Source organism: Mesoplodon densirostris, chromosome 13 (genome assembly GCF_025265405.1).
Source record: "Mesoplodon densirostris isolate mMesDen1 chromosome 13, mMesDen1 primary haplotype, whole genome shotgun sequence".
NCBI lineage: Eukaryota > Metazoa > Chordata > Mammalia > Artiodactyla > Ziphiidae > Mesoplodon > Mesoplodon densirostris.
This window is the reverse complement of record NC_082673.1, coordinates 48,988,210-49,001,106: the sequence shown is the minus strand read 5'-3', so window position 1 is coordinate 49,001,106 and position 12,897 is coordinate 48,988,210. Positions and strand designations below refer to the sequence as shown.

The window sequence follows — 12,897 nt, the reverse complement described above, 5'->3', positions numbered from 1 at the left end:
CATTTCAACAAAACATGTTAAAAAGTGTCTTGGCAGGGGATACAAATTCAGGCACTCATAGGGATAGGCAGATAATAGGGATACTAGGAGGAAGGGTGGGAGCAGATGTGTGAATGGTGGAAACTGTAGCAAAATACAAAGCACATGCCCTGTCCACAGGGGGAGCCAGCAGGTTTTTACCACATGGGGACATGAACCCCTTAGGGCCATGTATTTCCCTTTTTCAAGAGAAGCCAGGCACCTAGATTTTCATATGAACTATACAGATGGGTTAATGTTGGTTGGAGAAAAAATTAAACACTGGGATGAAGGAAACACAGACAAATCTTTTACCAGATTTGTCTGGTGGGCTATAAGTTTATAAATTCAGGAAAGTAAAGGAAATTGGAAGAAATTAATTACTCACATTGTTATGTAATTTTTACTATCGATATCTTTATTACATTTATTTTGAAAACATAAGAATTAATTTAAATTTAATTTCCTTCCTAGAGTGGCAGCATTTTACCATAGAACAATCAGAGGCTTCAGGAGCTAAATTGTTTATTTAATGATATGGAGAAACATTTACTGAAAGCCTATGTCGATGCACCAGGTACAAGTCGGCAAAAATATAAAGATTAAGACATTCTTTCCAAAGCTTACCCACCAGTGTCTAAAGAGTTGTACCAAAAGATTACAATACAATCTGTTAAGGCCTATCATAGAGATATGTAAAAAGTACAAAGAGAGTAGGAGGTAAGAAAACATACAGCTTTCCCAGGAGATTGGGAGGGATTCTCAGGGGAAAGATCTCTTTGAGTAGAACTTTGCATTAAGGGGCCCAGATTGTTAATGATCTAATAGATTATTCTGAAGAATTGGGGTTTTATCCTAGAGGAAACAGAGGGTCACTGAAGAATTCTGAACAGGGAATTAATGTTTAGATTTTTATGATCATTCCAGCTACAGTATGGAATGGCCTATAGGAGGAGATAGAGTAGAGAATGAAGACCCACAAGATGATGATTTCAGTAGGTCAGTGAACTAGGGCAGTAGCCGGGAACTAGTTTGGAAAGATATTTAAGGAATAGAAACAACAGAGCCTGGTGGTTGATTGTACACTAGATGGTAGAGTAGCAAAAGAGAGGGGAGTGTTGAGAATGACTTGAGACTCTGTGAGAGTAGTCTGGTACCAAGGTGAGAACATAGTCCCTGGAGCCAGACCACTTGGGTTAAAATCCTATCTCTTCTAACTCATTTACTGTGTGACTTTAAGCAAGTTATTTATTCTCTGTAAGCCTCAGTTTTGTATATATGTCAAGTGTTCTTTTGTGTCTAAAAATTACTGTTATTGTTATTTGTTATTATAATTCTAGTTAGGATGGTGGTATTATTCAGTTTGTTTCTTTTAGAAGACTAGCATTGCATTTGAAGTGTTTTTAGGAGATTCTAGGTTTGTATAGTTGAATACATGGATCTCGGGTTGAGAAGAAAGTTTCAGTAGTACAGTGAAGGTGTTTAGAGCCTCTGATGCAGATGAAATAGCCTAAGGCATTGATTTTCAGAGAAGAAGGCCCAGGATTTGAGTCTCCAGGACACTAATGTTTAATGGGTAGATAGAGTAGGAAGCAAAATCTTCAAAGGCTCATAACAAGAGGAGGCCAGAGAGGTAGCAGAATGTAAACAGAAGAGCAGTGTCTAAAACCCAAGAGAAGAAATGGTTTTAGAAAGGCTATAGTCAACACAGAAAATACTACAGAGGAATCAATTATGATGATGACTGACAAGTGTCTATATTTAACAACTAGGAAATCTTTAATAAAGTAATTTAAAATGGCTCCTTGGTACTTGACATATAGAAAAGGCTCAAATGTTAGTTTCCTTTAACCTTAATTTTAAATGCATTTCTAGAAAAAGAAGAATTAAAAACAACTACTGGATTGAATTATATAATTTTTTGTATTTGTAGGTTAAAAAACATTGAATTCAACAATATCATGTAATTCAACTATGTTGAATAACTGAAAAGCTGCTTAAAAGACTGATAGAGTAAAATCAGATCTTTGTTTCTATTGTTTACATTATGATGCAAGGGCAAAAATTACCCCTTCTTTCTTCTAATTTTTCCTAAAGAAATGGAGTTGATAATGATTGCCAATACTGTACTCACATGAATAGCAGGTAATGATATCTAAGTGCCTTCCTTACTCCATGTTCTACTGTAGTTATTTCCCTTGTGACTCTGCCTTTGAGCCTAAAAACTACAGGGGTGAAACCAAAATGCAAAGGTAATTTAAAGGAAAGGATATTCGCACCTTTCCAAAGAAATGCCTTCTATTACTAATAACATTGGTATTATGAAAAAGTCTAGTTATTTTGGCAGTGTAGAGTATAAAGCATAAAGTGTTGAGTGTTAGCTTTGGAATCAAGTCCTGACTCTACCACTTATCAGGCATGAAGTCCAGGGAAAATTATTTACTTGTCTAAGCTTCCACTTTCTCATATGGAAAATGGAGGACTGCTATCGTTTGGGATTTTGTTAGGATAGGGTAAGATAATGTATATAAGGGACTTATAACAATGACCCTTACAACAAATGGTAGCTTATGATATTTACCCATAGTGGGTGAGCATGAGAAAGTTTGTGAGAATTGTTTTTAAAGTACTTTTAGAAGGATTAGTCTGTCCATACACCAACAAAAACCTTTAAGTTCTTTCTAGCAGTGTAGCCTTCCTTGCCCAATCACTGGGAGCCTTCCAAGAGAACCAAGAGCCAGATCCATAACTTCCAAGACACAAGGGCTGAGTAAGCTTTGTGCTTCTCATCAGTCGGGGGCTGGCTAACATATTTCTTCATAACCAGTGAAATGCATGACTCATAAAACAAAACCCCTCAATATTTATATCCAAAGAAAACCCATACAATTAACTACCAAAGACATATAAATGATAATGCTAATGATGTATCACAGATATCTTTATCGTATCCCCAAATTTTCTCATTAACCTGATATTTAACAAAGATGAAAAATATTTAGTTTTAGAAATATATTTTTCTTTCACTTTACAATAAATTAAAGCAAGATAAATTTATAAAATATACTGAAACTATCTGGTGAAAAAGTCCTTGTAAGCTCATCACCTTAGTTTCAAAGTCCATGGTCGTGTCTCATTTCGAATTTAAAATTCAATAAATACAATCTTAAAAAATGCCTTAACCTGCTATTTACTTTGCATTTTTAGGAAAGACTACTATGCTTTGCTTTTGGCAAAATGGTCATTAAAAATATAATAGAAGACTATTCAGGGAAATGGAATCCCAGAAAGTATGATAGTATTATGGATCTTAAAGTCAAGCCACCAGTGCAGATGTTCCTAATCATACTAAAAACAGAAACACATAAACCAGTTTGTTCCAGCTACAGAATAATTCAATTAGAAAAGTGCTTATAATTTAACAGTATGAATAATAGTTCAAGCCAGGGAGGTAGTAAAACTGCAAAAAAATATAAACCTACAGAGTCTGTGCCAAGGAATATTTTACAAATTCTCAAGGCTGAAAAAATCAGTTCCTTTTCTTGCTACAGGTAGAAAATTATTACCTGAATTAATTTTTTTAAATGCAATGAATATACCTTTCATATTTGTAAAATATTCCTTGGCACAGACTCTGTAGGTTTATATTTTTTTGCAGTTTTACTACCTCCCTGGCTTGAACTATTATTCGTACCGTTAAATATACAAAAAACACATACATGCTCATACACTGTATGCACACTAGTTACCTAAGAGCTTTCACCAAGAGAAAAACATCTATCTAAATCCAGAATATCATTTATAATCTGCTTTGGGAAAGTTAAAATCAGACTTCTCACCAGTTTAAATTTCGTATAGAGAAAAAAAAAACAGCATGTAATGTGATACAGAATTAAATCGGCATGTGAAAACGTAAGCTCTAAGGACACACAGGATTCACTCTGCAAATAATGATCTTGGCAAAGAGCCTCCTTTATGTACAGAAAGGTCTACTCCTTGCTTATAGCAACTCTCAAGACTACAAAGGTAATTGTATGCTGCTAATTAGGTTTACAAATGACTTGTTCAAGCCAGGAGATACTTTATAGCTTGATTCAGCTTAAGTAGGAAGCTGTATCAACAAGGTCAAACTATAAAAACTCATCCTCCCACAATTACTGAAATTATTGATCTTTACTCATATAGTATGAATTTTAACATTGCAAATATATAATGCCATTAAAATTGGTTTGATGCTTATTAGGTATCAAAAAATAGCAAAAAAAAAAAAAGACAACTAGGAAAACATTTGTATACAGATATTCAATGTGTTTATTCCCCCAAAGTTAATTAAAATACATTTTCATTAGTAGATCTTAGGTCACAATACTCTTTCAAGAAAGCAAAGTGATATCTATTCTGCATAAAACAGGAAAATCAAATGCAGTACATTACCTTGTGTCACCTGTTGAACTGCCAGCATTATCCCAGACACAGTGTCTGGAAGCAAGTTTTCTTTCAGATTGTAATGTGTTGCCCATTCCAAAATAGGTAGCCGCCTTCTACACCACTGTTTAAAGTCTTCACAATGGGGCATATGCATCTTGCTCCAGAGCACACTTTTCTTTTTTCTCTTTGCCCCTGTCATTTTCAGATTACCTCTTGTAGAAGTAAACTTCCTTAAACAAGAAAAAAATCGTTGCAGAACACCTCCTTTCAATGCCAGGCTCCAACTCGTCTGTGGTTTACAATGTCAAAGCAATCCAGGAAATAAATCAATAAAAGAAAGAGGGAGAGAGACAGCACTTAAATATATGCAGCCAGGCTGTATGTGTTATTATGGTACAGCTAATTATGCTAGATGAAAGATATAGATTAAAACCTTGAATTCTTATTTGAATGAGATGGAGAAATGGTCCCTGTTAGTATAATATTTTTCTCATCTTGGAAAAGTAATGGATTCAGTGTTAAGTTGGTGTAGAGTTCTGTTGCCAGTAATTCCCCTTATATTCACTGTAGTCTTATGCTTTGGCTTAAATCCCAGCAGCTAATGAGGTAGTTCTGGGCATGTGTTGGAAGTGGGCTGGGTTATGCTAATGAACCCAGGAAGCATTTAGCTATTCCCGTCTCTCCCTACAAGCTATGCAAAACCATAAAATTGCCAGAGAGGTTTACCATGCGAAATGTATTCAGAGAATCTAGATTTACTTCTTGGGGAGTGTATATTTTCAATATATCAAACAACTACCAGTTCTAAAACATTCAGAAACGTAAGAGGCATTGCTAAATGTCTTTATTTATTTATTTATTTATTTTTTGCCTGGGAGACGAGGTTTTCATTCATACAGAAACATTCAGACAGCCACTGCCCAGTCTGGGAACAGAATAGCCAGTTCTCATAAACAAACTGAAATTTCATTTCATGGGCTAAGAAAATATGCATACAATGAACAATTATTTGTGGCAACAGTTCTTTCCTGTCTCTGAATTGTTCATTCAGTTTTCTCTATTTTTCCAATTATATAATTCTCACACTCGTGCTCTTGTAATTGAAATTTCTGAAGAATGACATATGGTTCATACTACTGTTTGAAATGTCCCCAATATTTTTTTATGATTCTGGCCTCTTTTCACATGACTTTTTGGGGTTTCTCTATTTTAAAAAGGATGTTACATTTTAAAATGTAACAGTCAAGCTGTCAAAGACCTTTATTTTATGATTGTAAGGCCCAGCCCCAAGAATAAAAAGCCTGCATTTATGAGCTGTGCCATTCGAATTAAACCAAAAAGCCAATATATTAACTAAAATTGTGAAGCTAAGGAAAAGAATACCATGTATAGAGTTTGCTGGAGCCCTTTTAATGCCTATTTGTCCAGAGAGTAGAGATCAGTTTTCTGGAAGTCTGTAGAATAACGAAGTACTTGGACACCTTGGCTACCTCCAAGGTTCCCTGCTGTACTTTTTCCCATTGTTTAGAAATTAAGGTGAAGATCTACTCTCTCAGTCTTCCAAAAATGACATCACTGGCTTTCTATCTGTGCAAAAATACCTCTCTTTTTATAAATCCAATGAATCCTAAATATGTAGTGATGTATGTACACTTTATTCACGTGTACAGAATAGAATTTGCTTTGTGCTTTTCCAATTGTTTACATATGTTACATTTATGAACCTTTCATTAATTTAGATTTGGAGTCCCATCAGAGACTCAGCTGTAGTATTTTAGCCCTATTCTTCTGGTGTCAGAGGTAGACTCATCAGATAAGGAAATCCACATTTAATAGAGATGTTATGTTGCTTTTTCTTCACAAATAGCAAGCTAACTTTGTTTTATATACTCTACTCATTACATAAACAAAGAAATCCAGAAGCTATATATAAACTGAATATTATTACTTTTATAATCAAAATAAAGAGTAAAGATTTTTTTCTAAACATATCTAGGTGAAAAATTCAAATCCATGTTAGTGAGAAGAATAATTGAAAGCTTAAATACTGAAATCACCAATCAGCAGCTATGATTTGTGTAATTTCAATCATGTAAAAAAAATTGTGTTCAATGTTAGTAATAAAGAATTCACATGAATAGAATTTTTAGAATTGAAGATGAATCTATATAGAAATATCTAATCATATTAGTGCCAGCAATTGCTCTAAAACATCCTAAGACCAGGAGGGAAAAGAAATTAGTTTGATAAAATAGTTCTGTAGTCTCTCAATAAAAGAAATAAAACTCCTAAAAGTTACAGTAAATCTTTCCTAAAAATATTTTTTTAAAGTATAAATCTGGAATTACAACTCCAGGTTTTCTTCCAACTCCATGTGCTTAGACATTATTTAAAATATGCCAAAATCTCACTCCAAAGCATGGTATCAAGAGTAGGATTGATTGATTATAATCAGCAATACCAAAATACCTTTGTGAAAAAATTTATTCACACCCACGAGACTCTTAGAGCACTTTACCCAGCCCATAAAATTCAAGAGTAAACATATTTATTCAAAAGTTTCGGTGGCTAAAATTAGCTTAAAGTTCAGTACTACATGTCATCTATATAAGATATCTCTTCCCAAGTGTCCAGGTAACACCTATACAAATAAAAAGTTGAACTTTTCTTCCACCTCCCATGTAGAACAACAGAAAAATTATTTTTCCTAAAATATTTTGATCACATCCCTGACATGTTAGAACTTCCAGTGATTTCCAATACTACATTTAAATTCATTAGCACAAGCATGTGACCCTTTCTCCACATCTCTATCCCTCCTCTAACTACATATCAAGTTTATTTAAATTGGCAAATATTTATTGATCAATCACATTTTGCTAGACTGTAGGAAATGTGATAGAAGGATGGGGAAGGGGAAAATGTTGTCTATTTTCTAGGGGTTATATAATGAAAGAAATAGAAAAAGGCAGAATAGGATAAACTAACAATCAAGTCACACAATGAGTGTTATGAGAGCTCAAAGGATAGAGAGTTGCATTCCCAGTGAGAAAAAAGGCTTCCCACCTTGCCTAGACCCTGTGTTCTAGCAGGTTAGTATACTTGCTATCTACTGCACACTGACTCTTCAGTTTATCTCTATACTAATTTCCCTAGTTCCATGGTTTTTTCCTTGTCTAAACATTTACTCAATACTTACCTCTTCCATGAAAATTTCCCTGGCTTCCCCACAGTTCTGTTCTTGCTGAACACCCAAGATCCAGGTAACCAGGCTATTCATGGGTATACAGCTATAGTCATTTTCACTGTCTATTTATTTTCTTCCTCGAAATTTATTGCATGTGATTTTAACCAGTCTGGCTCATGAGATTGTAAATTCCTTGTGAGTAGGGATTATTCACATAACTTGCTTTGCCTCTTTCCTCAGGACCTAATGGAAGGTTCTGCAGACATAGGATCTGCTTAGTAAGTATTAACATATGAATGTCCCTACTCTTGAAATTACCGAAGAGTCATTTAATCTATCTCAGCCTAGTTTCCAGACTGTGCTGCTAAAGAATCAGGAAAATAAGTAGAGATAGAAAGTGAGTTAGAGATAGTAGTGGGAAAAATAAGGAGAGATTCTGTTTTTACTTGCTCAACCTCTCCCTATTTTTTCATAATATAAGGAAAATCCTATCTTTTTCAACACAATTCCTTTTTTCTTATATTATAGAATATGAAGAATGTAGAGAGGAAAAACTAGAGTAAATGCAGAAGAAGAAAGAGATGAGACAAAAGAGAGAAAACCTCATGGACAGGAGTTTCAGAGAGAGTTTTAGAGGGTTAGTGTGTGACAGGAAAATTGCTCTGGAGCAATTATGAAAAAAGAGGGAACTGAGCCAGGGACAAATGAAGAAAAATGTTAAAGAAAAACATTTTAAGAAAAGTTATGCACTATAAACTGGATCACATTTAATAGTTTTTGAGAAACACTAGTAAAGACTGAAATTCTTCTCACCTTACTTTTTATTGTGACATTATGTTTTTTGAATGTGGTCTATGTGGAGATCAGAACACCTAAAGCAGTGATTTATATTCACATTACACTTAGAAATGTAGACTCATAAATATTAGAGGGCATTAACTCCAAACTCAAGCCTACTTCAGGAAGTTGATCTACAGCATTCCTAATAAGAGGACATTGCAAAAGTTACCCATCTGAGTAGGTAAGTAGTAGCTGAAACTGAATCCATATTCTACTAAGTCATGTAACTGACATGGTGATACATCAACACAGAGGGAGCAACTTTAATTAACTCATCCACTAGATATGGTACCTTTTTCACAATTTACCTAAAGTATCATATAGGTTAGCCTAGCCCTGAATCCAATCTATGTTTTAATTCTTCTAGTGATTGTAATTGACAAACTTAGAAAAATAGCTTTTTTCCAATTTTCAGACATTCTAATTGTTAGAACATTTTTCCTATTAATAATTGAGCCAAGATCTGCTATTTAAAATACCCACTTTTGACCAAAGGACAGATAGCAGAAGCAAGAATAACTACAGTCCCACAGCCTGTGGAACGAAAACCACAATCACAGAAAGACAGACGAAATTAAAAGGCAGAGGACTATGTCACAGATGAAGGAACAAGATAAAACCCCAGAAAAACAACTAAATGAAGTGGAGATAGGAAAACGTCCAGAAAAAGAATTCAGAATAATAATAGGGAGATGATCCAGAACCTCAGAAAAAGAATGGATGCAAAAATTGAGAAGATGCAAGAAATGTTTAACAAAGACTTAGAAGAATTAAAGAACAAACAGGGATGAACAATACAATAACTGAAATAAAAACTACACTAGAAGGAATCGATAGCAGAATAACTGAGGCAAAAGAATGGATAAGTGACCTGGAAGACATAATGGTGGAAATAACTGCTACAGAACAGAATAAAGAAAAAAGAATGAAAAGAAATGAAGACAGCCTAAGAGACATCTGGGACAACATTTAATGCATCAACATTCACGTTATAGGGGTCCCAGAAGGAGGAGAGAGAGAAAGGACCCGAGAAAATATTTGAAGAGAATTATAGTTGAAAACTTCCCTAACATGGGAAAGGAAATAGCCACCCAAGTCCAGGAAGGGCAGAGTGTCCCAGGCAGCATAAACCCAAGGAGAAATGCACCAAGATACATAGTAATCAAATTGAGAAAAAATAAAGTCAAGGGGAAAATGACAAAATACATACAAGGAACTCCTAAAAGGTAATCAGCTGATTTCTCAGCAAAAACTCTGCAAGCCAGAAGGGAGTGGTATGATGTATTTAAAGTGAAGAAAGGGAAGAACCTACAACTAAGATTACTCTACACAGCAATGATCTCATTCAGATTCGACAGAGATATCAAAAGCTTTACAGACAAGCAAAAGCTAAAAGAATTCAGCACCACCAAACCAGCTCTACAACAAATGCCAAAGGAACTTCTCTAAGTGAGAAACACAAGAGGAGAGAAGGACCTACAAAAACAAAACCAAAACAATTAAGAAAATGGTAATAGGATCATACATATCAATAATTACCTAAAGTACAAATGCATTAAATGCTCCAAACAAAAGACACAGACTGGCTGAATGGATACAAAAACAAGACCTGTATATATGCTGCCTACAAGAGACCCATTTCAGACCTACCGACACATACAGACTGAAAGTGAGGGGATGGAAAAATATATTCCATGCAAACAGAAATCAAAAGAAAGCTGGAGTAGCAATACTCATATCAGATAAAATAGACTTTAAAATAAAGAATGTTACAAGAGACAAGGAAGGACACTATGCAATGATCAAGAAATCAATCCGGGCTTCCCTGGTGGCGCACTGGTTGAGAGTCCACCTGCCGATGCAGGGGACACGGGTTCGTGCCCCGGTCCGGGAAGATCCCACATACCATGGAGCAGCTGGGCCCGTGAGCCATGGCCGCTGAGCCTGTGCGTCCGGAGCCTGTGCTCCACAGCGGGAGAGGCCACGACAGTGAGAGGCCCGCATACCGCAAAAAAAAAAAAAAAAAAAAAATCAATCCAAGAAGATATAACAGTCATAAATATTTGTGCACCCAACATAGGAGCACCTCAATACATAAGCCAAGTGTTAACAGCCATAAAAGGTGAAATCGACAGTAACACAATAATACTGGGGGATTTTCACACCTCACTTATGCCAATGGACAGATCATCCAGACAGCAAATTAATAAGGAAACACAAGCTTAAAATGACACAATAGACCACATAGGTGTAATCAATATAAATAGGACATTCCATCAAAACCAGCAGATTATACTTTCTTATCAAGTGTACATGGAACATTCTCCAGGATATATCACCTCTTGGGTCACAAATCAAGCCTCAGTAAATTTAAGAAAAGTGAAATCAAATCAAGCATCTTTTCCAACCACAACACTATAAGATTAGAAATAAATTACAGGAAAAAATTGTCAAAAACCACAAACACATGGAGGCTAAACAATACGCTACTAAAGAGCCAAGAGATCACTGAAGAAATCAAAGAGGAAGTCAAAAAATACCTAGAGACAAATGTCAATGAAAACACAGCCATCCAAAACCTATGGATGCAGCAAAAGCAGTTTTAACAGGGAAGTTTACAGCAATCCAATCCTACTCAAGAAACAAGAAAAATCTCAAATAAACAATCTAACATTGCACCTAAAGGAACTAGAGAAAGAAGAACTAACAGAACTGTAAGTTAGTAGAAGGAAAGAAATCATAAAGATCAGAGCAGAAATAAATTAAATAGAAAGAAAAGAAAACAATAGCAAAGATCAATAAAACTAAAAGGTGGCTCTTTGAGAAGATAAACAAAATTGATACACCTTTAGCCAGACTCATCAAGAAAGAAGGAGTGGACTCAAATAGATAAAATTAGAAATGAAAAAGGAGAAGTTACAACAGACACCATAGAAATACAAAACATCATAAGAGACAATTACAAGCAACTAATGCCGATAAAATGGACAACCTGGAAGAAATGGACAAATTCTTAGAAAGGTATAACCTTCCAGAACTGAACCAGGAAGAACTAAAAAATATGAACAGAACAATCACAAGTAATGAAATTGAAACTGTGATTAAAAATTTTCCAACAAACAAAAGTCCAGGACCAGATGGATTCACAGACGAATTCTATCAAATATTTAGAGAAGACCTAATACTTATCCTTCTCAAACTCTTCCAAAATATAGCAGAAGGAGGAACACTCCCAAACTCATTCTATGAGGCCACCATCACTCTGATACCAAAACCAGACAAAGATAACAAAAAAAGAAATCTACAGGCCAATATCACTGATGAACATAGATGCAAAAATCCTCAACAAGGGCTTCCCTGGTGGGGCAGTGGTTGAGAGTCCACCTGCCGATGCAGAGGACACGGGTTCATGCCCTGGTCCGGGAATATCCCACATGCCACGGAGCGGCTGGGCCCGTGAGCCATGGCTGCTGAGCCTGTGCGTCCGGAGCCTGTGCTCTGCAACGGGAGAGGCCACAGCAGTGAGAGGCCTGTGTACAGCAAAAAAAAAAAAAAAAAAAAAAAAAATACTCAACAAAATTCTAGCAAACAGAATCCAACAGCACATTAAAAGGATCATACACCATGATCAGATGCAGTTTATCCCAGGAAAGCAAGGATTCTTCAATATATGCAGGTCAATCAATGTGATACATGATATTAACAAATTGAAGGATAAAAACCATATGATAATCTCATGCAGAAAAAGCTTTTGATGCAGAAAAGGCTTTGGAAAAATTCAACACTCATTTATGATAAACATTCTCTAGAAAGTACACATAGAGGGAACTTACCTCAACATAATAAAGGCCATTTATGGCAAACCCACAACAAACGTCACTCTCAGTGGTGAAAAACTGAAACCATTTCCTCTAAGATCAGGAACAAGATGCAGATGACATGATACTATAGATAGAAAATCCTAAGGATGTCACCAGAAAACTACTAGAGCTAATCAATGAATTGGGTAAAGTTGCAGGATACAAAATTAATGCACAGAAATCTCTTGCATTCCTATACACTAACAACAAAAGAACAGAAAGAGAAATTAAGGAAACAATCACATTTACCACTGCAACAAAAAGAATAAAATACCTAGGAATAAACCTACCTAAGGAGGTAAAAACCTGTACTCAGAAAATTATAAGACACTGATGAAAGAAATCAAAGATGACACAAATATATGGACAGATATACCACGTTCTTGGATTTGAAGAATCAATATTGTGAAAATGACTATAGTACCTAAAGCAATCTACAGATTCAATGCAATCCCTATCAAATTACCAATGGTATTTTTTACAAAACTAGAACAAAAAATCTTAAAATCTGTATGGAGACACAAAAGACCCTGAATAGCCAAAGCAATCTTGAGAAAAAAAAAA

The 12,897-nt window shown here is 35.3% G+C and overlaps 1 protein-coding gene across 1 annotated transcript in view; it reads right to left on the bottom strand.

The window, feature by feature from the left end:
• The window catches only part of SLC26A7 (solute carrier family 26 member 7), a 194,097-nt gene extending 189,452 nt beyond the window's left edge, over positions 1–4,645 (bottom strand). The window contains exon 1 of the mRNA XM_060116089.1: positions 4,453–4,645. Within this exon, the coding sequence (XP_059972072.1) occupies positions 4,453–4,645 (193 nt within the window). The remainder of the gene's footprint in view (positions 1–4,452) is intronic.
• Positions 4,646–12,897: the final 8,252 nt, after the last annotated feature.